General features: G+C 42.8%; 1 protein-coding gene across 5 annotated transcripts in view; it reads left to right on the top strand.

The window, feature by feature from the left end:
- Nucleotides 1-27963, top strand: part of LOC106573628 (NT-3 growth factor receptor) — a 289969-nt gene that overhangs the window by 185040 nt on the left and 76966 nt on the right. For 4 of the 5 annotated variants that reach the window (XM_014148851.2, XM_014148852.2, XM_014148854.2 and 1 more), the window contains exons 10-11: nt 1805-1860; nt 2818-2920. In XM_014148851.2, the coding sequence (XP_014004326.1) occupies nt 1805-1860; nt 2818-2920 (159 nt within the window). Of the gene's footprint in view, nt 1-1774; nt 1861-2817; nt 2921-27963 lie in introns of all 5 variants that reach the window. The other variant, XM_045697214.1, reaches the window with a different exon arrangement.

The raw sequence follows: 27963 nt of genomic DNA on the forward strand, positions 1-27963 counted from the left end.
GATGTTAATTGCTTAATTAACTCAGGAACCACACCTGTGTGGAAGCACCTGCTTTCAATAATCTTTATATCCCTCATTTACTCAAGTGATTCCTATATTTTGGCTGTTACCTGAAGTACCATGACATAAATAGTACCATGACATCTATTTAATAAGCAGAGTAACAAAATGGTAATGGGAGCTTACATTTGATTTCATTTAAATCTTCTGATATTTACTACCCTAATTCCAAACAGTTGTTCCTATTATACAGTGCCTACATTTGCTGAGTAGGACTCAAGGTTATAGCTAGATGCCTCTCTCGTTGAAGGACCAACAGGCTCTAGGAGGGCATTTTCATTTAGTCTTTAATCTGTTCTAATTTATGAGTTAAATGTAGAGGCACGCACAACCACTGATCTTCATCCCCAGGCCCTCAAATTGACATCATGCCGGAGCTTCATTGGGATATTCCATGCATAATAAATCCTGAATGCAGTCGTGAGAGAGTGACAGATTGTTACTGTCAGGGCTGGAAATGATGTTGGATGAGTGTACTTGGTGGTAGGAAGGCAGGGAGAGGAAGAGGGCAGGCAGAACAGGACAGATGGGTTTGTCAGATACACTCAGCACAGTTCTGTTCTATTCTGTTCCGCTCCCCTACACTCCACCACACCGTGGCCTGTTAGCAGAGAGCATGATGGGAGGGAAACCCAGGGGAATTAGTGTCTCCATAGAAGTGGATATAGATGAGGAGAGACTAGAAAAGGTCTCAGTTTATCAGAAATGGAAGCAGAGCTGTGAAGGGCAACAACCCAACTAACACTACACAGTTTATAAAGCGTTAACCATAACATCAGTTAGCTGCATGGATTGTGGGTCTGTGCTGTAATTCTTTCATCTGGTACATACTGTAGCTCAGGGTTGGACATAAAAGTATGTGAAAACGTTTATTGTTGGACATAAAAGACTGAAAACACCAGCAAATCAGCTCTAAGATATGTTTTTTTTTTGGGGGGGTCTGTTCGCACACATAATACACTGAGTGTAAAAAACATTAAAAACACCTTCCTAATATTGAGTTGTACCCCAACCTTTTGCCCTCAGAACAGCCTTCATAAGTCGGGATGGACTCTACAAGGTGTCGAAAGCGTTCCACAGGGATGCTGGCCCATGTTGACTCCAATGCTTCCCACAGTTGTATCAAGTTGGCTGGATGTCCTTTGGTTGGTGGACCATTCTTGATACACACAGGAAACTGTTGAGCGTGCAAAACCCAGCAGTGTTGCAGTTATTTACACAAACCGGTGCGCCTGGCACATACTATCATACCCTGTTCAATGGCACTTAAATTTTTTGTCTTGCCCATTCACCCTCCAAATGGTACACATGCACAATCCATGCCTCAAGGCAAAAAAATCATTCTTTAACCTGTCTCCTCCCCTTCATCTACACTGATTGTGACATCATAAGGGATCATAGCTTTCACCTGGTCAGTCTGTCATAGAAAGAGCAGGTGTTCTTAATGTTTTGTACACTGTCTATTTGATCGTATACACATGTAAGCAAAATTTGAAATGGGCTGAATGGCCCGTGGCTGAATGTAGTTGATGATCCCTGCTGTAGGCCATACCCACCCTTCTACCCTGCCATCACGGATTACAACTCTGAATGTTAATCTCCATGCCTATGGCTTGTTCAGAATTATAGTGTAGACTGCATGTTATGTTTCAGGATATACTATACAGAACATACAGTATAACTCAAGGTTGTCAGTCAGTACTTTCATAAATAGGACCAATGTATTCTATGTTCTTCTTCACAGGGACTCCTACGCCGACCATCACAGTAACACACAGGCCTGAGGAGGACACGTTCGGGGTGAGTTTGAGAACACTGTGGTGCTGTACTAAGTGGCTTTTTAAACCTAGTGGAGCTACAGCCTGCATCCAGCACATGAACATTTTCTTTTTCCTGGGAACAACAACAAAAAGGAGGCTTTAGTTTGAGCTATTTTAATCTGTTTATTTTCCTTTCTTTTTCACTCCCTTGCCTTGTAGCTCCCTCCTATCTGCCTTTTCCCTTGTGGCCACTGTGTTTAACAACTTCTTAAGAATGTAATTTCGCTCATCTTTGTGCTGTAATTGGTATAGGTTAATGGTTTTTTTCGTCAGGAATCTTGTACTGGAGGCAGCTCTGCAGAGTGGTCACTAGCTGGCACAGCCATAAGTAATACAATCTGATTTTAACCGTAATCACACTGTTAACCATAATGTCTATCCTTGACCTTAAATGAAGACCTAAAAGCACATTTTAGTTTTTATCAAATTTTACAATGTAGCCAATTTTGACTTTTGAGCTGGCCTATTTAAGGGGAAATCGCTCAGTTCTGCCTCCAGGACAAGAAGACTCATGACAATAAACATCAACCTGCGTAATTGACTGGATGGAGATGATTTGCTCATTTGAAGGTTTTAATGGGGAAGAGAGCATTGACATGGGAGGAGAGAAGACTTCCACTTAATTTTGTGCATCTCCTCTTTGATTTATCGTTGTATTGTTTTTTGCCAGTGGAGAATGACACATAAAGGCATTATTAATGTGCAGAGTGCCCTAACAGTTTTTTGTTGAAGTAACTTATGTAAACCTCAATAATCTACTGCACATTACCATATGATAAAATGCATTCCCTTTAATTTTCGATACTACATTGCACTACTAATCAAGTTTTCACAAACCCTGCATTCAGGCTTTATGCCTGTTGGCTATTCTGTACTTAAGGTAGACATCTTCATTGTGAGATCTACTCTCACTAAACCCTGTCTTGTCCTGCTCCAGGTGTCTATTGCTGTCGGCCTGGCTGGATTTGCCTGTGTCCTTCTTGTTGTCCTGTTCGTTCTCATCAACAAATATGGACGGCGGTCAAAGTTTGGAATGAAAGGTAAGAAACACTAAGTGCTCTTCTGAAAGGAAGTTAGAATAATTTAGACCATGTTTTTTTAGATAGCACCTCAGCTGTATAAATAGACATTATACTGGGTTTGTGCTTCTGTATCCCTTTCATGCCAAATACCTTGTTGTGTTATCTTTCTATGCCATACCTAGTCCACTTTCATATACAGTATGTATGTATGCAACACACAGTAGTAACATTACACTCGAAAAGGTGCTATCTAGAACCAAAAAGGTTTTTCGACTTTCCCCATAGGATAACCCTTTGATAAACCATTTTGGTTCCAGGTAGAACTTTTTCCACAGAGGGTTCTACATGGAATCCAAAAGAGTTCTACCTGGAGCCAAAAAGGGTTCTACATGGGACCAAAAAGGGTTATCCATGGGGACAGCCTCAGAACTCTTTTGGAACCCTTTTTTCTAAGAGTGTACTTATACTTTATCTACTGCTTGTGTTGGTAAAGTATGTGGAAAGGCAGGTGGAGGTGGGGGTGACACTCATCATACTGCAGATTTGATCACTGTGAAGATGAGTTTTCAGGAGTGTCAGTTATGCCAACCAATTCCAAATATGGCACAGTGCAGCCTAAGCGTATATTTGTGAGTCATATCCAAGCACTACTTATCGCTGTCTTCTTGTGGCTGATGCATCTGGTTCCACTGCATGTCGTGTTGGACTTAGTGCTCTCTGTGACTGATGCAGTAGTAGTAAACACCTCTCTCTCAGCTTCATGCCCTGTCCCTTCCCCTGGAACATCCCTGTCTCAGGGATGGCTGTGCTGCTGTTAGAAACTGTGTTTACAGTGTTTCAGGTAACACATGCCGGCTTTGGCTGATGGCTGTGCATTGCTTAGGAGGATTTGGGCCAGTGGTGTCGAACACATTTTCCCCCGGGGGCCGCATTCAGTCTTCAAAGAGGTCCGGAGTGCCGCACGGAAAATGTGTTATATTTCCTCTACGTCAGAAATGTGCAAAAATGATCCTCTATTTATAATTTTGGGAATTTCTGATGCTCCCGGACTGTCTTGCTTTCATTTGGGGGATTCTTAGCGAGCTGGACACAGTCAAGAAACTGTATAAATGTAGGTCCGTTTCTACACAGTTTCCATTTGGTTTCAGTCAGTCTACTGAGGTCAACCCCCTGTCCTCCCCAATATTTAAAAAAATATATTTTATATACATTGAACTAAACATAAACGCAACATGAAACAATTTCAAAGATTTTGCTGAGTTACAAGGAAATCCGTAAATTGAAATAAATTCAGTATGACTTAATCTATGGATTTCACATGACTGGGAATACAAATATGCATCTGTTGGCCACAGATATCTTTTAGAAAAAAGGTAGGGGGGTGGATCAGAAAACCAGTCAATATCTGTTGTAACCACAATTTGCCTCATGAAGTGTGACACATCTCCTTCGCATAGAGTTGATCAGACTTGTTGATTGTGGCCTGTGGCATGTTATCCCACTCCTCTTCAGTGGGTGTGCAAAGTTGCTGTATATTGGTGGGAACTGGAACACGTTGTTGTACACGTCGATTCAGAGCATCCCAAACATGCTCAATGGGTGACATGTCTAGTGAGTATGCAGGCCATGAAAGAACTGGGACATTTTCAGCTTCCAGGAATTGCGTACAGATCCTGGCGACATGGGGCCGTGATATATCATGCTGAAACATGAGGTGATGGGGGCAGATGAATGGCATGACAATGGGCCTCAGGATCTCGTATCTCTGTGCATTCAAATTGCCATCGATAAAATGCAATTGTGTTCGTTGTCCGTACCATAACCCCACCACCACCATGAGGCACTCTGTTCACAACATTGACATCAGCAAACCGCTCTCCTGCTCGCCCACACGACCCCAGAAGTCTGCCATCTGCCCGGTACAGTTGAAACCGGGATTCATCGGTGAAGAGCAAACTTCTCCAGCGTGCCCGTGGCCATCAGAGGTGAGCATTTGCCCACTGAAGTTGGTTACGACACCAAACTGCAGACAGGTCTAGACACTGGTGAGGACAACGACCACGCAGATGAGCTTCCCTGAGATGAGCTTCCCTGAGATTAGCTTCCCTGAGATTAGCTTCCCTGAGATGGTTTCCGACAGTTTAGCACACCTGTATTTGGGGAGTTTCTCCCATTCTTCCCTGCAGATCCTCTCAAGCTCTGTCAGGTTGGATGGAGAGCGTTGCTGCACAGCTATTTTCAGGTCTTTCAAGAGATCGGGTTCAAGGACATTCAGAGACCTGTCCTGAAGCCACTCCTGCGTTGTCTTGGCTGTGTTCTTAGGGTCGTTGTCCTGTTGGAATGTGAACCTTCGTCCCAGTCGGAGGTCCTGAGCGCTCTAGAGCAGGTTTTCATCAAGGATCTCTCTGTACTTTGCTCCGTTCATCTTTCCTTCAATTCTGACTGGTTTCCCAGTCGCTGTCGCTGGAAAACCCCACCAGGCTTCACCGTAGGGATGGTGCAAGGTTTCCTCCAGACGTCATGCTTAGCATTCAGGCCAAAGAGCTCAATCTTGATTTCATCAGACCAGAGAATCTTGTATCTCATAGTCCTGGAGTCGTTTAGGTGCCTTTTGGCAAACTCCAAACTGGCTGTCATGTGCCTTTTACTGAGGAGTGGCTTCCGTCTGATTGATTGAGGCCACTGTGTTCTTGGGGACCTTCAATGTTGCAGAAATGTTTTGGTACCCTTCCCCAGATCTATGCCTTGACACAATTCCTTCGACCTCATGGCTTGGTTTTGCTCTGAAATGCACTGTTAACTGTGGGACCTTATATAGACAGGTGTGTGCCTTTCTAAACCATGTCCAATCAATTGAATTTACCACAGGTGGACTTCAATAAAGTTGTAGAAACATCTCAAGGTTTAGCAATGGAAACAGCATGCACCTGAGCTAAATTTTGAGTGTCATAGCAAAGGGTCTGAATACTTATGTAAATAAGGTATTTCAGTTTTTTCTCATCTTTAAAAACCTGTTTTCGCTTTGTCATTATGGGGTATTGTGTGTAGATTGATATTTTTTTGTTAAATGCATTTTAGAATAAGGCTGTACTGTAACAAAATGTGGAAAAAGGCAAGGGTTCTGAAAAATGTCTTAATGCAGTTCAGAAAGCATTCACACCCCTTGACTTTTTCCACATGTTGTTCTGTTACAGCCTGAGTTTGAATGACTACCTCATCTCTGTACCCCACACATACAATTATCTGTAAGGTCCCTCAGTCTAGCAGTGAATTTCAAACACAATTTCAACCACAAAGACCAGCGAGGTTTTCCAATGCCTCTCAAAGAAGGGCATCTATTGGTAGATGGGTAAAAATAAAATAAAAAGCGTACAATGAATGTCCGTTTAATCATGATGAAGTTATTCATTATTTGGATGGTGTATCCATACCCAGTCACTAAAAAGATACAGGCGTCTTTCCTAACTCAGTTGCTGGAGAGGAAGGAAACCGCTCAGGGATTTAACCATGAGGCCAATATTGACTTTAAACCACTTCAAACCAGTTTAAACCTGTGTCCTCTGACAGACAGTATTTATCAAACCTCTATTTCTCGTGCCTCTGTCGTCCGACAGTTTCTGGATCATGGTGGTTCGAAGGCAGTGGTTTGTGTAAATCTGCGATGGGCTAGCTATTTTGCAAATCTTTGGCAGCGTTTTTGCATGGGTGTTCACTCCCATTGGCTCTTTTGTGTACCTGAAATATCAGACAATAATGTTAGCTAATAGTTAGGCCTACATACAGTTGAAGTCGAAAGTTTACATACACTTTGGTTGGAGTCATTAACTTGTTTTTCAATGACTCCACAAATTTCTTGTAAACAAACTATAGTTTTGGCAAGCCGGTTAGGACATCTACTTTGTGCATGACACAAGTATTTTTTTCCACCAATTGTTTGCAGACAGGATTATTTCACTTATAATTCACTGTATCACAATTCCAGTGGGTCAGAAGTTTACATACACTAAGTTGACTGTGCCTTTAAACAGCTTGGAAAATTCCAGAAAATGATGTCATGGCATTAGAAGCTTCTGATAGGCTAATTGACATCATTTGAGTCAATTGGAGGTGTACCTGTGGATGTATTTCAAGGCCTACCTTCAAACTCAGTGCCTCTTTGCTTGACATCATGGGAAAAGAAATTGTAGACCTCCACAAGTCTGGTTCATTCTTCGGAGCAATTTCCAAATGCCTGAAGGTACCACGTTCACCTATGCAAACAATAGTACGCAAGTATAAACACCATGGGACCACGCAGCCGTCTTACCGCTCAGGAAGGAGGCGAGTTCTGTCTCATAGAGATGAACGTACTTTGGTGCGAAAAGTGCAAATCAATCCCAGAACAACAGCAAAGGACGTTGTGAAGATGCTGGAGGCAACAGGTACAAAAGTATCTATATCCACAGTAAAACAAATCCTATATCGACATAACTTGAAAGGCCACTCAGCAAGGAAGAAGCCACTGCTCCAAAACCGCCATAAAAAGCCAGACTACAGTTTTCAACTGCACATGAGGACAACGATCGTACTTTTTGGAGAAATGTCCTCTGGTGTGATGAAACAAAAATAGAACTGTTTGGCCATGATGACCAACGTTATGTTTGGAGGAAAAAGGGGGAGGCTTGCAAGCCGAAGAACACCATCCCAACCGTGAAACATGGGGGTGGCAGCATCATGTTGTGGGGTGCTTTGCTGCAGGAGGGACTGGTGCACTTCACAAAATAGGTGGCATCATGAGGGTGGAAAATTATGCGGATATATTGAAGCAACATCTCAAGACATCATTCAGGAAGTTAAAGCTTGGTCGCAAATGGGTCTTCCAAATGGACAATGACCCCAAGCATACTTCCAAAGTTGTGGAAAATGGCTTAAGGACAACAAAGTCAAGGTATTGGAGTGGCCATCACAAAGCCCTGACCTCATCATATAGAAAATGTGTGGGCAGAACTGAAAAAGCGTGTGCGAGCAAGGAGACCTACAAACCTGTCTCGGTTACACCAGCTCTGTCAGGAGGAAAGGGCCAAAATTCACCCAACTTATTGTGGGAAGCTTGTGGAAGGCTACCAGAAACGTTTGACCCTAGTTAAACAATTTAAAGGCATTGTTACCAAATACTAATTGAGTGACCCACCTGGGAATGTGATGAAATATGTGATGAAATAAATAAAAGCTGAAATAAATCATTCTCTCTACTATTATTCTGCCATTTCACATTCTTAAAATAAAGTGGTGATCCTGACCTAAGACAGGGCATTTTTACTAGGATTAAATGTCAGGAATTGTGAAAAACTGAGTTTAAATGTATTTGGCTAAGGTGTATGTAAACTTCCCACTGTAGCTACCAGTTATATTGTCAGGGTACATTAGAATGATTGAACTAACTAACAGTTACATACCATACCTAGCTGTTCAGCTTTATCACGGCCCCTCTTCCCTCAACTTTTTAATTACGCCGACAGACACATTGATGGTCATTGTGAATTCGGTGTCCTTCTGTATACTCCATGCCGAACTGACAGTGGGGTCGTTGATATGTCGGTTCAAACCAGCTCTGAGTCCAGCGTAGCTGCTAATCCCATATTCTTCGGCATTCATGTTTCTCACTGAACCATACAAGTCCCGTAGGATGACTTTCAGCTCCGTTTTTGTTGTATTCCCAAACTCACAATGCATCCCTTTTTCTGCACACCAGTCAGTGAATCAGGTAAGTCCACTTTGTTTGTTTCAGAATGTTATTTTCATTTCGGTTTCTCTCAAGTTAATCTAAACGTTTATTTTGTACATCGGCATGTCGAACTATTGTTTATGTAGCCATTTTATCGAGGTGAAAAGGCTAAACGTCATAGTCATGGTATACGATCTCACATACACACGGCTAAATGCTGTTTTAACCAATCGGTATCCAGTATCCAAACTACCGGTGTGTATATATGTATATATGTATGTATGTATGTATGTATGTATGTATGTATGTGTGTATTTTTTTATGTATTTTTATTTATTTTTTTAATTGTCAAACCACCCACGAGCCAGATTGGACCCCCGGCCCAGGGGCAGTCTGTTTGACACCCATGATTTAGACAATCTCTCTGTCTGTCTTTTTCTGCATTATTGTTAGATGGAAGATAGTGTTTTTAAAGCACCCTTGTGAAACCTTATACAGATATGACATTTGTGTGTAAGAATGTACCAATTCTGGAATTGCTGCCACAAACACACACATATCAAAAGGATGTTCATTGCATTGCTTCTTACTGTGTGGAGGCCTGTAGCATTGTCATTTGTCTTTCATCATGAAGTGGAACTCTAATTTACAATGAGTATACCAAACATTAGGAACACCTTCCTAATATTGAGCTCAGAACAACCTCAATTCGTCGAGGCATGGACTCTACAAGGTGTCGAATGTGTTCAGCAGGGATGCTGGCCCATGTTGACTCCAATGCTTCCCACAGTTGTATCAAGTTGGCTGGATGTCCTTTGAGTTTTGGACCAGTCTTGATACATACGGGAATCTGTTGAGCGTGAAAAACCCAGCAGCGTTGCAGTTCTTGACACAAACCGGTGTACCTGGAACCTACTACCATACCCCATTCAAAGGCACTTAAATATTTTGTCTTGCCACTTCTTTAACCTGTCTCCTACCCTTCATCTACACTGATTGAAGTGGATTTAACAAGTGACATCAATAAGGGATCATTCACCTGGCCAGTCTATGTCATGGAAAGAGCAGGTGTTCTTAATGTTTAGTACACTCAGTTCTCAATTTGTAGTTTAGATTATTTGTGTATTGTATTTGTGAGACATTCTACTGCACTGTTCGAGCTAGAAACATAAGCATTTCACTGCACCTGCCATAACACCTGCAAATCTGTGTACGCGACCAATAATCTTTGATTTGATTTGGAAAGTAATCAGTCCCTGTATCTGATGTTAACAACATTAGAATGCCCCCAGGCCTCCCTATGAAGCCTGTAGTCCTCTAATGAATGCATATACCGCTGGCTGACTGCTTGCCTTGGCACTTTGCCATCTCCACATCGACTTTCTCCATTTCACTCCTGTCCCACAGGGGGCTCTTTTCTCCTCCTCCTGGCTCTATCCCCACATCTCTTCTCTTCCCCCACCCCCTTCCCCTTCTGTGCTTCCTCTCCCTCTGTTTGACAACAACAGAAAGTGCTCTCAATCCTTTTTAACCAAGTTAATTAAAAGCAGATTAAGTTGATAACATCATCGGATGTGGAATAAAAAAAAGGAAGAAGAAATGGGGGGAAGAGAGTGCAGACGTCGGCAGGCAGAGTGCTGGCGGGCTGACGGTAACGGTACTGCAGGAGGGAGGGAGCAGCCGGTTCCGATTGCTTTACTCTCCCAGCTGTTTACATGCGGACACACAATGTCTCCTAGTTCCGCTGCTCTGCATGCATCCCCAGGCCTCGTTCTCTCTCACACAGATACATCCTGGCTTGGGTGTTATTTACGTTTAATGGTTTATCTGATTGGGAGTCCTCATATGTCCTCGGTTAGCTGTGAGACGTGACTGCCACCAGCCAGCACCACGCCACTCCCCCGTGTGAATGCAGGGTATTAGAGAAAGGAAGGCAGGAACAGAATCAGCCATTCTCCCTGAGTCTTTGAGCATGTCTGGCATGTAATTCTGGCTGATTGGCATGTGACAGTAAGACTTCAAGGAGAGCCGCGAAGCTCACAAATGCTTTGGCATGTTTTTTTATACTCTGCCTGAATAAGGGCCTTTGGAATGCCGATTGACTTCAGGATGAGAATAGTCTGGCCATAAAAAGCCTCCATTGTGTCTCCCTTGAGAAGAGTATTTTTTTCCTTCATCCCTTTTTCCTCCAAACATCGGTCTTTTCTGTTCCGGGATCCTGCCAAGTGTGTTGAGGAATCCTGTTTGTGGACAAAGTATTGAGACTTTATTTTATTATTTTGGTAGCAGTCCAGCTGAATAAATAATAGTTGAAGCGGAAATAACCGTAATCTAGTCCGGTGGCGACTGAAAGGTCATCCCGGAGGAGCAGCTGAAAGCTCAGCTAATACAGCCTCTAAACAACACTGTTTTATAAATGAGGCCTTTGTTGCAGGTGCTGTAGCATCAGTTGATAGCTGTGTTTCTATGGCCAGAATTTATAAAGAGGTACAGCAGCAATCTCTATTTGGTCTCCACATGTTCTCTGTGTCTAGCTGGGTGGCTGGCAGTAGCTAAAAGGCAGGTTTGGTGTGAGCTGCGTGTCCATGCCATCTCAGTGTTATCAGGACACCCTGTGCATGGCAATGTTAGACCAGGGCTTACAGTATTTAAACCACCCTCTCCTCTGTGCTGATTCTTATTCCACAGTAGCAGTGGTTCTCTCTCTAGTGTTAAACTTTCTCTGAGGGCTCACTGTGAGATCCCATTATTTATATCTTAAATCTGACAGCAGGACTTTCACTCAGATAGGAGATGACTTTTTCTCCCTTTTACTTCAGAGAAGAAAGTTGTGTGCTTGCCGCACCGATGTGCTAGACGCTGGAGCACTGGTGAACTCGACCCACAAACAGCTTAGTCCTCTATCCGATCTCACCTTTATGGGATAAATATGACAAGGCCATTTTCCTAGGGACGTTTGTTTTACTGTCCCACTCATGACTTAACCAAGAGCATCGTTCATCAATCAGACAGCCGTCCTGTAACTGACATTACTACATACACTCACAGTATTGCTATTAGGACTGCACGGCTACGACACTATTCATTCGATATTCCTACATACAGACATCAGAAGGACTACCTGATCATCACATTACCACATAAGGATGAATGACATTTACCATCAATGAAAGCATGTTACGTTGTGTAAAAATTCGACCAATTTAGAGCACAATTGATGCTCTAAAATACTGCTATTAGTTTTTCAGTTTTTTTCTCAGTCCTTTTGGCTGCTTAGGTATAATGTACTGTAATTATCTCCATTTACTGACACATTAAGACCAATGTGCTTCTTCAATAACATAAAGCCTGTAATTATCAACAATGGAAATTATTGTTTTGCCCTAAATATGCCAGCCAGAAATATGTTATACAATATGGAAAATTTGACATCACTAGAAATGTTAAAAAACTCTTGCTTGAATATCCTTCTCCAGTAAAATATGTAGTTTAAGAATTCAATACGTGTAGTTATAAGGAAATTATCTAGCAATTTACATAAAATAGATGTATTTTTTATGCTCTTTTTACATAGACCCTTTTTATTCACTGTGTTTTTACATTGCTCTAATTCCTGAGGGGTATACTACGGTGCAAGCTAGATCTACTCAGGGTTTTGTAAAGCTAACCAGCTTCAGTTAGCTTCACATTCCAGCTCAGGCTTCATCCGTACTAACTGAAGCTGGTTAGCTTTAGAAAACCCTGAGTTGATCTTTCATTAGGGCTCAACTTATGGCTCAGGCACTTCATTCAGGATAAATAGTTAGCCCATAGTTAGCCTGCCCTGGAGCAGGTTAGTTCTGAAGGATTCATTGCCATAGAAATGTACCTGACTAAAAGGTAAACCACATTCATATGACTGGCTATCCTGAGTTGACTCAGGGTTGATAAAAGTTACTTTGCTAACCCAAACCTGATTCGTAGGATATCACTCTGGGAAAGAGCTTCAAAACAATTCTGAATACAAACAACTAGTGTTACCCGCTCCTGCATAAACATTAGAGGGTAGATCATACATGGCACAATCGCCACACCAACCTTGAAATGACATTGATTTAATAGTCCAGATAAAATACTTTATCAGTATTCACTGTTGGTTTGGAGAATTCCAACACTCTCTATGAGATCAAAGCTCATACAAAGGCCTATTGACTGATAAGTCACTCTCATCTGACCTCTCTAAATTGCTTCTGGTCCGTATTTCTTTTGTCCTGTGGTTCAACCTGCAGCAGGACTTCGGCTCTGGAGAGTGAACCCAGATTAAGCTCCAGGCTGACACTGTAATGTGTTGTACGCCATCAGATTGATTTAGTCTCTGGCCCGAGAGTTGTGCTGTAGTGTACTGTAGCCTACCTTGATGTTTTGTTTTTTCTTTCCCCCTCCCAGAGTGGTTGATTTATTTATTTGCTCAGGTATCTGGTTATAAGTACAGGTTTTGTGAAAGGCACAATGAAGAGGAGATGGGGAGAGGGAGCCCTTGAGTGGCCTCATTTCTTTCTATTGACAGAGTGGTAACCGGTGATCGATTGTAGATGCCTGGGCTGCAGCAACCACCACCTCCAGCTCTCACTCACTCACTCACTCACTCACTCACTCACTCACTCACTCACTCACTCACTCACTCACTCACTCACTCACTCACTCACTCACTCACTCACTCACTCACTCACTCACTCACTCACTCACTCACTCACTCACTCACTCACTCACTCACTCACTCACTCACTCACTCACTTTCTTCATTTCTTACTCTTTCTCTCTGTCTCCCTCTCTCATTGGATAGTCTCTTTTCAGAACAGCCTGGAGAGTCAATGTGTTTGTGACATTTTGCTTGCTGTAATGATTCACACTTTAGTGGCTGCTGGCTTCGCTATGACCTGTTGGCATTTCATTCACAACTGGATAGTTGTGCATAGCTGTGGAATCACAATTCATGAGCTAGGTGTTATGGTATGATTAATAAATGCATTGATCATGCGAAAATGCGTTTCCTGGGCAGTCAATGTTATAGAAGGCAGCACAGACCCAAGGGGTTCAACTCTTCTGAATCCAGTCCTCCTCCATCATAACAGTTGGTCATTTTCTCTAAAAGGCTCTTAATGGATGATTCGTATTTCTCACTGACAGGACGCACCTCACCAGACCAGTCCATGTACTTACTGTACCTTTCCATTGTGCCTCCCAACCATTCCAGAACCACACGCCCCTATGGCTGTGCCAATGTAATGTTTCCGGGAGCTGGTGCTCTTATGGAGTCAGGCCTGCTGCCTGTAGGGCATGCACAGATTCATCTGGTGATACTGATTTTCAAAAGAAAAGAAAAGAAAAGGCACTCGGACAGGGGACAGGGGACAAATTATTTAATTATGTATCTGCAAGTCCACTTCTTACCACAACAAATTCCCTGCTAAAAGGGGAAATTGAATTTTTGGTTCTTTGGCCCTCTATCTAAATACAATCTCATTTGATGTCCAGAAAGCTTTAAGGGATGTCTGACTTAAAAAACACAAGGCGTAATGTCATTTACCTTATGGGATTATTTAGGAAATATGTCCAATTTGTTTAGAATAATGGAGGTTATTAGAGGTCCAGCTTGTTGTTAAGTAGTGTATCCTTTCTCAACAGATGGGGTCTTAGCAACACAATGAGTCTCTCTAGCTGCACACCCTCCTGAAATCCCTATAGACAGTCGTATTTCTATCCATGAAACCCACCTCATCCTATGACTAGTGGCCTGTGTGGGCTTGTCACTCAGTGTCACAGTGGTTCAAGGCTGGTTTCACACCATTTGATTGGAAGACGTCACAATGGCTTTAACATTGTTGTCTTTTGTCTCTGTCTATTTTGAGAGCCCTCCGAGCCCTCTACACTGGACCCACTGCTGGGCCCGAGTAGCACCTGTCTGCAGAGAGAGCTGGTCTGTCTGTGTGTCAACCTGCAGACACAGAGAGGGGAAGAGGGGCTGCTGGAGAGGGGAAGTCACTGAGAGACACCCGATTAAGTCCTGACACTCATACTTGTGCTGTGTCTTCTCCCTCTTTAACTAACTGAGCTTTTTTGCTGCCCTGCAGCAACCCTACCTCCATCCCTCCACCGTGCAGCTTAGCTCTTTTTTGCTCCTGTCTGCTCTCGTTGGCTTCACTCTCACCTAAATCCCCCTCCCAACCCACCCGTGTCCTGCCCCCTGACATCCCCCATCCCACGTCTGTCACAAGGGTTTCCCTTTCTCTGTGCAACATTACCTGTGTACCGCCGAAGGGCGATTAGCACACACCAGTGAAGCAAAGTACATCATTCATGACTGGCTGGGTTTTGGCCACGCCACTGGAGAGTCTGAGGGGAACTGCTTAGAATGCTATCGTCCTACATCGCTGGAATACATGACTGCAACACTGTTTCCCCTGCCATAACCCCTTACATTAGACTACTGCAACACTGTTTCCCTGCCATAACCCCTCACATTGGACTACTGCAACACTGTTTCCCTGCCATAATATATAAAGATGGCGCCGAAGAACATGGCTAACGTTTTACAATCGCCCAACCATTTGTGCAATTTTGTGTGTTTTGTGTGACTTATTTTTTAATTTCTTATGGGACGCTAGCATCCTACCTGGCCAACATCCGGGGAAATTGCAGAGCTCCAAATTCAAAATACAGAAATAGTCAAATTAAACATTAATAAAAATACAAGTGTTATACATCGGCTTAAAGATTAACTTCTTGTTAATCCAGCCGCTGTGTCAGATTTCAAAAAGGCTTTACGGTGAAAGCATACCATGCGATTATCTGAGGACAGCGCCCCCTTACAAAAGCATACAAACATTTTACAACCAAGTAAAGGAATTACAAAGTCAGAAATAGCGATACAATTAATCACTTACCTTTGATGATCTTCATATGGTTGCAGTCACAAGAGTCCCAGCTAACGTAAACTCACTCACTTTTGTACATCGCCTTGATCTGTACAATTGACCTTATTTTAGTGCCCAAAAAACGTAATACTTCCATATCAACTGTAATGTCAATACCATTGTAAAGCACAATTTCTCTGCTTTCCACCAAAATCCATGCCGAGACCTCCACGCTGCCCGTTTCTGCATGATTCAAGAAGGCAATGAGCTCCGTCGGGTCTTTTAAAAAATGGTGGGTGAGGAAGCGAAACTAATGGGAAAACAGCTTTTTTTCTTTCGATCTGTCCAACTTATCATCTTATCGCCTTTAAAATGTAAATAAAACACTATAAAGAGTTTATATAATGTGTCATTACATACCTATATTCAAATTTTAATCGGGTTTTTAGGGCGGTGCATCTTCAGAAGTAAACAGCGGCTTTGAGAGTCATGATCGCTTGCAGTGATGATGCAAAAAATGACCAGGTATCCCCCCTTACCCCCGTCACTGTCCATTTCTTGTTTTTAAATGATGAGAGAAGTGCTACACCTGGTGGAGAGAGATTGTAAGACATAAATAGTTGCTTCATGCGTGCTGTACGTTATGGCATGACACGTCACGATGTAACGGATGGTCAGTTTTTTTACTTTTCTCCAGTACTATAGAGCCATTACCATGTCGATCAACGCTTGAATAGAAACGTAGTTCACACCCCAGATTTTGAAGTCAACACAGTCGCTACAGTCCGATTAGTTTTCTTTGCAGCCTTGTTTGAATGTCGCGGCTGCGCACATTTGTACGGAATGGGGTGAGTTTACGTTACACAATAAATGTTAGTTTTGTTCGATAAAGTCCTTCTTTATGTCCCAAAAACTCTGTTTTGTTGGCACGTTTTGTTCAGTAATCCACTGGCTCAAAAGGATGTAACGACATGCAGACGAATACATCCTAATAGTACCGGTAAAGTTCGTCGAAACATGTCAAACGATGTTTATAATTAATCCTCAGGTTGTCTATTGTCTATATAATCGATTATATTTCAACCGGACAATAGCGTCTTCAATAGAAAGGAAAAACAACGAACGGTGCGCAATCGGTCATGCGTGAAAAACAGCTCTGGTTCATTCTACAGTCCACTTAGAAAATGGTCTCATTCTTCCTCATTTTTCTGAATACAAGCCTGAAACAATGTCTAAAGACTGTTGACATCTAGTGGAAGCCATAGGAACTGCAATCTGGGTCTTATCTCATTACATACTGTGTAGGCATTCAATTGAAAAGTACCCACATCAAACATATCCTGGATAGATTTTCCTCGGGCCTTCGCCTGCCATATCAGTTCTGTTATACTCACAGACATTATTTTAACAGTTTTGGAAACTTTAGAGTGTTTTCTATCCAATACTACCATGCATATGCATATCCTAGCTTCAGGGCCTGAGTAACAGGCAGTTTACATTGGGCACCTCATTCATCCAAAATTAAAAATACTGCCCCCTACCCTTAACTTATTGTGTACATAATGTTGCTGCTACCATCTCTTATGACTGAAAAGAACTTCTGGACATCAGAAAGCGATTACTCACAGCAGACTGGAAGAAACTTTTTCCTTTAACGAGTCCAACGAGAAGGATATCCTGATTTCACTGGAACAGGCCCAGATCCATGCCTTTTGTGTGAAGAAAAGATGCCGGAAAAGGGGACACAGATCGGGTTCCTTCTGAGAAGACTGAGGCGAGTGAGCAAACTCCCAATGCCTTCCATTCTCCTTGCTAACGTGCAATCATTAGAAAATAAAATTGATGTCCTTCTATTAAGATTATCCTACCAATGGGACGTTAAAAACGGTAACATCTTATGTTTCACCGAGACGTGGCTGAACGAAGAAACAGACAATATAAAGCTGCCGGGATTTTCCATGCACCGGCAGAACAGAGAAGCTACCTCTGGTAAGACGAGAGGTGGGGGTGTGTGCCTTTTTGTCAATACCAGCTGGTGCGTGCTGTCTAATATTAAAGAAGTCTCGAGGTATTGCTCGCCTGAGGAAGAGTACCTTATGATAAGTTGTCCACCAGACTATATACCAAGAGAGTTTTCATCTTTATTATTCATTGCCGTCTATTTACCACCACAAAGCGAAGCTGGCACTAAGACCGCTCTCAACCAACTCTATAAGGCCATAAGCAAAGAAAAAAAAGCACACCCAAAAGTGGGGGCCCTAGTAGCCGGGGACTTTAATGCAGGCAAACTTAAATCAGTTTCACCAAATGTGCAACCAGGGGAAAAAAATACTAAACCACCTTTACTCCACACACAGAGATGCAAACAAAGCTCTCCCCCACCCTCTATTTGGCAAATCTAACCCCAATTCTATCCTCCTGATTCCTGCTTACACTTAAGCAGGAAGTACCAGTGACTCGCTCAATACGGAACTGGTCAGATGACGCGGATGCTAAACTACAGGACTGTTTTGCTAGCACAGACTGGAATATGTTCCGGGATTCATCCAATGGCATTGAGGAATACACCACCTCAGTCATCGGCTTCATCAATAAGTGCATTGATGACGTCGTCCCCACAGTGACTGTACGTACATATCCCAACCAGAAGCCATGGATTACAGGCAACATCCGCATTGAGCTAAAGGCTAGAGCTGCCGCTTTCAAGGAGCTGGAGACTAATCCGGATGCTTATAAGAAATTCTGCTATGCCCTCAGAAGGACCATCAAACAAGCAAAGTGTCAATACAGGATTAAGATTGAATCCTACTTCACCAGCTCTGACGCTCGTCGGATGTGGCAGGGCTTGAAAACTATTACGGACTACAAAGGGAAACCCAGATGCGAGCTACCCAGTGACGCGAGCCTACCAGATGAGCTAAATGCCTTTTATGCTTGCTTCGAGGCAAGCAACACTGAAGCATGCACGAGAGCACCAGCTGTTCTGGATGACTGGCTACCGAGAGCGTTATCACACAATGTGATCAAAACCTTTAAACAGGTCAACATTCCCAAAGCCGCTGGGCCAGACGGTGACCAGGACGTGTACTCAAAGCATGCGCGGACCAATTGTCAAGTGTCTTCACTGACATTTTCAACCTCTCCCTGACTGAGTCTGTAATACGTACATGTTTCAAGCAGACCACCATAGTCCCTGTGCCTAAGGAAGTGAAGGTAACCTGCCTAAATGATTACCGCTCTGTGGCACTCACGTCGGTAGCCATGAAGTGCTTTGAAAGGCTCGTCATGGCTCACATCAGCAGCATCCTCCCGGACACCGTAGACCCACTCCAATTCGCATACCGCCCCAAAAAGATCCACAGATGACGCAATCTCAATCGCACTCCACAGCGCCCTTTCTCACCTGGACAAAAGGAACACCTATGTGAGAATGCTGTTCATCGACTACAGCTCAGCGTTCAACACCATAGTGCCCACAAAGGTCATCACTAAGCTTAGGACTCTGGCACTAAACACCTCCATCTCCAACTGGATCCTGGACTTCCTGATTCACCGCCCCCAGGTGGTAAGAGTAGGCAACAACACGTCTGCCACGCTGATCCTTAACACTGGCGCCCCTCAGGGGTGTGTACTTAGTCCTCTCCTGTATTCCCTGTTCACCCACGACTGCGTGGCCAAACATGACTCCAACACCATCATTAAGTTTGCTGACGACACAACAGTGGTAGGCCTGATCACCGACAACAATGAGACGGCCTACAGGGAGGAGGTCAGAGAACTGGCAGTGTGGTGCCAGGACAACAACCTCAATGTGAGCAAGACAATGGAGCTGATCATGGACTACAGGAAAAGGTGGGCCGAACAGGCCCCCATTTAACATCGACGGGGCTGTAGTGGAGCGGGTCGAGAGTTCCAAGTTCCTTGGTGTCCACATCACCAACGAACTATCATGGTCCAAACATACCAAGACAGTTGTGAAGAGGGCACGACAAAACCTTTTCCCCCTCAGGAGACTCACAAGATTTGGCATGGGCCCCCAGATCCTCAAAAGGTTCTACAGCTGCACCATTGAGAGCATCCTGACCGGTCGCATCACCGTGTGGTATGGCAACTGCTCGGCATCTGACCGTAAGGTGCTACAGATGGTAGTGCGAATGGCTCAGTACATCACTGGGACCAAGCTTCCTGCCATCCAGGACCTATATAATAGGCGGTGTCAGAGGAAAGCCCATAAAATTGTCAGAAACTCCAGTCGCCCAAGTTATAGACTGTTTTCTCTGCTACCGCATGGCAAGCTGTAGCGGAGCGCCAAGTCTAGGATCAAAAGGCTCCTTAACAGCTTCTACCCTCAAGCCATTAGACTGCTGAAAAATTCATGAAAATTGTCACCGGAAAATGTACATTGACACCCCCCCCCCCCCCGTACACTGTTGCTACTCGATGTTTGTTTGTTACCTATGCATAGTCGCTTCACCCTTCCCCCACCCCCCCCTAACTGTACAGAATACCTCATCTAGCCTGTACCCCTGCACACTGACTCGGTACCGGTGCCCTCTGTATATAGCCTCGTTATTGTTATTCTTATTGTTTTACTTTTTATTATTACTTTTTATTTTAGCCTACTTGGTAAATATTTTCTTCTTCTTGAACTGCGTTGTTGGTTAAGGGCTTGTAAGTAAGCATTTCATGGTAAAGTCTACACTTGTTGTATTGATAACCCCTCACAGACTACTGCATCACTGTTTCCCCTGCCATAACCCCTCACATTAGACTACTGCAACACTGTTTCCCCCTCCATAACCCCTCACATTAAGGCCATAAAAAAGAGAAGATGATGATGTGTGCTGTTTTTGTATATTGATTAGCAGTTGTCAAGAATGAACAGAAATTACCCAAAAATGTGTGGAGTTTTGTACTGACACGATGTTCAGTTTATTTGTTTGCAATATGTGATCTATACGGTAAGAGAGCATCGTAAGCTGTTTATTCGATTGTTGGGTTTGAATAGTGTGAAAAGACACAACATATTTGGTGAAAATCACAAAATTGGGTACAAAATCAAGGTCCTTGGTCTCCGGATCCATGGGACAACCCAACTCTGACGTTACCCCATTGAAGTTTACATTTAAAATGGTTAAGATACGGGTTAAGGTTAGCGTTAAGTTTAGGTAAGGGTTAAGGTTAGGGTTAGGATTTAGGGTGGGGATGTTCCAAGGATCCCAATAGCACTAACCACAAAATCAATGCTAGCTTTTAAAGGGGCAGTAGCCTACAGTACATTGGGCGTACAATTTTCAATAATAATTATTTATTCTGTAGTATTTTTCTTCTATTTATTCTGTTCCAACAATATTTACATATTCACTTGATCTTCTGATTATAATTATTATGTCTAGCTAAATGCAATCTATAAGCTTTCAAGTAGGTACATTTAGCTGTCCCATAACACGATCTGATGGAATGGCTTGTCCTGCACTTTGTTAAAACCCAGAGTGCTTTGAGTGAATGTTGGAAAAATATCTTTGTTCCTTTCCAAACATAGCAATGTGAATGCAAAGGGGACTCAGACCACAAAATAGGTAAAGTGAACTGAGTTCTTTAGCTTTTTTTTACCCCAGAGTTCACTGTAATTCACTGAGATCGGTTATTTTAAACTGGATATTATGTGAAAACACCCTCAATGTTCAGTTAATTAGAATTCAGTTGACTCAGTACTCAAGTTAGGCACTACGCCAAGTAATTTATTACGTCCTTTTTACATCCACAGCTTTGCCAGCCCTCTCAGACTGTAGGAGGGAGGAGGATTTGTGCCAGGCATTTTCTTTGGCATACCTGTTTATACACCTGGTTTAAGGCAGCTTATCAGAGTTAAAGGTGGCATCCCCATCTTCTCAACAACATGCCCTGGCAGTTTAAGCTTCCTTGTAATGGTTTAGAGGGGATTGAACAGTGCAGCCTTCTCTCTCTTTCCCATTGCCCCAGATCATTCCCTCCCAACTGCCATCCCTTTTCTGTGCCACGGTTAAAAACAAGAAATAAGTCCTCAAGACCCTCTTTACTTATTAATCTCAGTTAAAGATGCATGAGAGATGCCCTAGAGAGGCTGGCCCTCCTCCACTGTCCCTGTCCTAGAATTAGTCGAGAGTAAGGCAGCTAGCTGAGGCACCGACCAACCAATGCAGCGCTCCATAATCACTACAGCAGCAGACACAGGGCCATATGAAAAGAGGCCAGCATGGAAGCTTTAGGGTCCTGCTCTGTTAGCTGAGTGGGAAGCCACTGCCAGCCCCCATGCCAGCCCCCAGCAGACTAGCTGGGAATGTGTTGGCAGTGGTACCTCTGAAGCCTACCTACCTACTCCATCCACACACACACACTAACTCACTACATCTCACTCAATTCTTCCTGCTTAATATAGTCCTGCCCGGATGCAAATTCTGGAAATAGGACCTCGGCAAAAAAGAAAACAGTATGTGGACTGGAGAATGTGTATTACTTTCTGATGAAATATTGTATACAGAGAGCACCACAGGAATAATATGTAAGAAGTAAGAAATGTTAATATGACATGATGGCTGTGCTCTCCATTCACTTAAGTCTTTACACTCGGCATAAGTGACAATGTAATGGCCAAGTAAGAGGATTTAGCATTTATTCTTCATCTATTATTAGTAGTATATGAGCCAATTTAACTCCCTAAAACTCCACATTGCATCTAATTCCAAACTAATTGAGTTTCCATCAAAGAAAAATAATGATCTGCTTCACATACAGCAGGAAAGGCCACAGGCCTCGGGAGGTTGGTTTGCTGAGCACAGAATCATGACTGTTTCCCTAACGACCTTGTCCTAAAGAGATATAGAATATACAGTAGTGCAAGTATAAAGCAGAATAACATGGAAACAGTCATGCCAGTTCCCTGTAGGAAAACAGCCTGGCTGGATATTCATTACCATTTTAATTGGTTATTTAAAGATATAAATAATTATAGACATCTTAAATGTATGTTTAAACACTTTTTTGTTCTGCAAAACAGCCATATAGTGCAGTGTGATCTGGAGAGAGAACATATCAAATCAAATTTTACATACACATATTTAGCTGATGTTTTTGCAGGAGTAGTGAAATGCTTGTGTTCCTAACTCCAATAGTGCAGTAGTATCTAACAATTCACAACAATACACACAAATCTAAAAGTAAAAGAATGGAATTAAGAAATATATAAATATTAGGACGAGCGATGTCGGAGTGGCATTGACTAAAATACAGTAGAATAGAATACAGTATATACATATGACATGAGTAAAGCAGCATGTAAACATTATTAAAGTGACTAGTGTTCCATTATTCAAGTGATCAGTGATTCCATGTCTATGTACAGTACCAGTCAAAAGTTCGGATACGCCTACTCATTCAAGGGCTTTTCTTTATTTTGTACAATTTTTTTACATTGTAGAATAATAGTGAAGACATGAAACTATGAAATAACACATATGGAATCATGTAGTAACCAAAAAAGTGTTATACAAATCAAAATATATTTTACTGCCTTGATGACAGCTTTGCACACTCTTTGCATTCTCTCAACCGTCTTCATGAGGAATGCTTTTCCAACAGTCTTGAAGGAGTTCCCACATATGCTGAGCACTTGTTGGCTGCTTTTCCTTCACTCTGCAGTCCAACTCATCCCAAACCATCTCAATTGGGTTGTGATTGTGGAGGCCAGGTCATCTGATGCAGCACTCCATCACTCTCATCGGTCAAATAGCCCTTACACTGCCTGGAGGTGGGTTTCGGGACACTGTCCTGTTGAAAAACAAATGATAGTCCCACTAAACTGCATCTTGTGTATGTTTACTGTTGCCTTGTTTTCTTTTGAATTTCTAACCCCCAATATCTGGTTATGGCTACATGCTTAATTTCTTTAGCTGACTATGTATGACGAAAGCATATTTCTGAAGCTACACATGAAGAAAGCACATACTGAAGTCTAGGAATTAAGAACGGCTAGCAGTCCAACTCCATTTGATTCAGTGTATTTTTTTATTTATTTTTGAGAGCAAAAGCTAAAGATTTTTTTTGCCGTGAGGTGAAAGTTGGCAAAGCATTATCAAATGGCATGCTAAACCCAAAACCCTGTCACTTTGAAACTGAAAATGGAACAGAACTATGGAATATCAATTATAGAGTGATCCCCCTTGTTCTCAGAACCAAAGTGACAAAGTAAAAGGCTCCCTCTCTATGATAAACATGTTCACGCGGAGTGAGAAGCTGAGCACTTTAGATGCTCTTCAAACAGAGAAGGGAACAAACAGATGAATGCCCTTGTCCCACACCCCTCTGGCTCTTTTATAGAGAGATCTGAAGACTGTCCACAGACATCTCCAAGTCAGACATGGGACATGGGACTCTTCATCACTGAGTGTCTGTCCGAAGATGACTTTGGTCTGCTAATGGAGAGAGAGAATAAAATAAAAAAAATCATACTGGATCAGAGTTTTTTTTATTTCTTGTGTGTGCTTTAACGTGGACCCTTGGCTTTTCCCAGAGTCTTGCCTTTCTGCAGCCACTTGCACTCAATGGGGGTTTGAGACTATTATTACTAGTATTAAAGCCTGACTGGTAACCTAATTACTTAACATCCAAATGTTGTATGAGTGGAGGTAGTGTTGCCAAGTGCACAGTGAAATGTTTTGCAAAGTTTTAATGGAACAGCCTTCATTGTTGATCCAACCTCTTTCATAATGACTGTAATTGCTGCAGATATTATCGAGAGAGAGAGAGCGAGAGAGAGAGAGAGAGAGAGAGAGCTACTGAAACCAGATGGTTGTTATGTTTTAACTGGATGACTTTGAGTTTACTGTTCAACAATACAGCCAAAACCAATATACTGTGATACCTCCTATGAAGTAATGTAGCTTGATGGTTTATTTTGGTTGACCAAAACAGGTCAGTGAGTCAGGATTGGTACGGGACACAAGCTCATCAAACATTCCCCTTTAATTTAAAACATTGTTTTGCAGTTCCGATGAATTTATCTCAGCTATTCTTGTGGACAAACAGTTTCTCTTTTCTCTGTGCCATTAACTAGAGGCGCCATTAACGCTTGCATGTCAAAAGGAATACTCATCATGACGGTGTGCGTTGACTCTGCTATTGACTGATTCAGGAACAGATCTAATTGGTCATTGAGACATGGCTGAATAGGAGTAACGGTGACAGAGTCTCTGCATCTGCAGTCATTCCTGTTATGTGGTTCTTGAGGAAGATTGACATTCTGACTGGTTGGATGTGGCTATGTTCTCTGGACAAAGCCACTGGAGAGCTAGAAGAGCGTCCTCCCTCTCTCTCTCTGGAGCTGAGCATTAATGAGAGGAAAAGCCTCTCAATGTTTAACGAAGGGCCTTTTAATTTTTAAGGAGTCGAGAGTAATTGTTGTGTAACCACAACCCGCTTGTCTTAATTATTTGGATGGTATTGGAGGATGGAGGCAGTACAGACAGAGCAGGATGGAGAAGAGAGGGGTACGGATGGAGTGGGCCGCAATGTGTGACAGTTATGGATGGTGATGGACACAACAGAAACACTCCCTGGATCTGAAGTACCTGCCAGTGTTTAAATAGCTACTTCTTCACATCCATAGTTAACATGGCGGAACCATCCTTATCACTGGATACTGGTAGGCACTACTAGGCATTGAGAAATTGACACATTTCGTTCCAACCAAACAAGTATTTGACTGAGCTATCAATGGATTTCCTATTAACCCTGAATGGATGGTCTGTGGATTGTCTGTTATCTGACATTATGGTGACAAAACCATCATGGATGTAGACATTATTTCTTTACATAACATCTAATCATCAATCTACCCCCATGCCTCCCATTGGTATACAAATAAGGCCTTTTTTTGTGAATCTGTGGAATCATTACACTTGTAGACAAAGGTTGTGTAACTTTCAAGAAAATATCTCGAGTCATTCCAAAAGCATCTCCTTGACATTGTCAGAGCCACCTTTTCCTAAATGGAATGCAGACATATGCAGTGGTAATGAGAAATCTAATAGAAGCTGTTTGTTTTACATATTCTGTATGACGCCAATGACAGCTTGCATAAGGGATTTGATGGAACGCTGCTTTAGTCTATTGTTCATCATGTTCTTCTATCTTTCACATAGAGAGATCGAGAGACAAACGGAGAAAACCACTAAATTAATAAATGCATAATGTTCCCAAGAAAGTTCCAAGTAAATATATATATATATAGTGTGTGTACACAGAGTGATTTAGAGTGATAGAACAGACAGAGAGACCGCATCACTCTCATCCTCCTCTCTCGTACGGGACACACAGGAAGACTCCTGTCAATAACGTGGGCGCTCATGTTCTGCTGTCAGTAGCAGCGCTCCACAACGGCACCACTTTATTTGTTTGTTTGCATTTGTTCCTATTAAGTCGCCGGGGAAGTAAAGCGTTCCTCTCGACTTACACCTCGCCCAGGGGAGCATCTAGAGCAAAACAAATAAGCCAGCCTTCTGTCAGCCGCCTGACGCAGGCAGCCAGGCAGCCAGTCTGTAGGCTCCCTCTGGCTGGTGGGATCTACTTCCCCACTTCCAATCAGACCTAGCCAGGCCTAGGCCCAGAGTACACAGAGAGGAAGGCTGGAGGGGCTGATCTAAACTGGAGCTGGGATGGAGGATGAAGGATGGAGCTAGCACCTGCATTTTCTCTAATGGGCTGGCTGGCATCTACCCACAGGCCCAGAGCCTCTTGTCAGCAATTAGACACCTGCACAGTCAGGCATAAACACACAGAACACACACACACAGACCAAGTACTCACACACACACGCACACACACATGCACACAGACACACACATGTGCACACATGCACACATGTTGCTGCAGTGTAGGACCAGTTATAAAATGAAACATTTAATAGTCTGGGACTCTGGCAGTCATCTGTGAAATGCAATGGGAACTCTGATGTGGTCACCCTATACAGGATATACTACAGGCTGTAACTCATCAGATGCTTTTCTATATGACCTCATTACTCAGATGACCGCATCTTTAGTGAATCTGTAGGTCTATAGAGCCACACCCTTTTTTCTCTTGAATGGCAATGGCAGAGCCCTGTGGTTATCAGTAGATCCCATTGGCTGTTTCCCCTCACTCACATTGAATTACCATAATTTCCCCCCTGTGTTATTTTGATGAGTCACAGCACTTATTCCAGTGACGAATGTATTGAGCTCCTTTTCTATGAAGTCAAACATGACATTTGTCATTCTCAGTAGTGGCAGGTACAATTGTAATTGAAGAAGAGAAAGAGATGGACTTATAAGAGGTTTGAGCTGAAGGTCAGTGGTCATCTGGAGCAATGAGGCATGTCCGTTTCACACACACCCTTTTATCAGACACACATACAAACACACACCTTTTAATCAGAGCATGGAGAAAACTAGAACACACAGAAAACCGAAACAAATCTCTCAAAATCAAACATTTCATGGCCTGGATGCCAGTAGTCCACCATCGAAGGTGACTTACCTCGATACCTCCAACTGTCACAAAAAAACCTTTAGAGAAATGATTCCCCTCTTTAACTTCCATTTGTTTACCTACTTACCGAGGAAATATTTATTGTCTAATTCCTGTCTTAATTCTCTCATGCACCAGGGTAGCAGACAGACTAAACAATCACATCAGTCATTCAGGCAATCACATTCTATAAATAAATGTACAGCCATTAGTGTGAAAAATGCTTGTCAGAGAGAGAAGCATTCCTCAGGCTCCTTGGAGATGCCTGTCACAGAGAGGCTGCGGAGTTTCTACCAGCACCATGAAGCACCATGAAGAAGGTACATACTGTTCACAGCAGTAGCAGCTCACTCGGGCTCATGTAGGGCCTAGATTTAACTGAAAGGGTTTGTGGCATGTGTCCTCTTGGGCTGGATTATTGCTGGCTTTCTGACAGTCCGGTTGTCTTCATGTGTTTTGGAGGGAGCCTAGTGTTGAGGATGGAGGTTGGAGTGGTGCACTGAATTAGTGGTGTACTGTATGGTGTGTAAGCTGTGTGATCTATGTGAGTGGTGTCAGTGGTGTGATGTGTGCAGTGGCCCCTGTTACTATTGCCCTTGCAGCAGAGAGGATGCGTCCATTCCCATCATCATCGTGATAGATGCCTGTCTCTTGCTCATCTTGGCACGCAAGAGCTAAAAGCCCATTTTGGAACAAGATATAAACCTCAATCAGTCATACAGATGTGCATATCAATCAGTTAATCATGTGATCAAACAATCAGACAAATTACTAGCAACCTCATTATAGGAAATATTCAGGAAATAGAATAATCAAGACAGTTGTAGGAACGTGACGGCACACAAAATGTTATGACATCGTCGTCTTATTTTCAGGTCCTTCTCTCAATTTCCTCGATACTTTCCTGCTCCACTGAGGAC

This window comes from Salmo salar, chromosome ssa16 (assembly GCF_905237065.1).
Source record: "Salmo salar chromosome ssa16, Ssal_v3.1, whole genome shotgun sequence".
Lineage (NCBI taxonomy): Eukaryota > Metazoa > Chordata > Actinopteri > Salmoniformes > Salmonidae > Salmo > Salmo salar.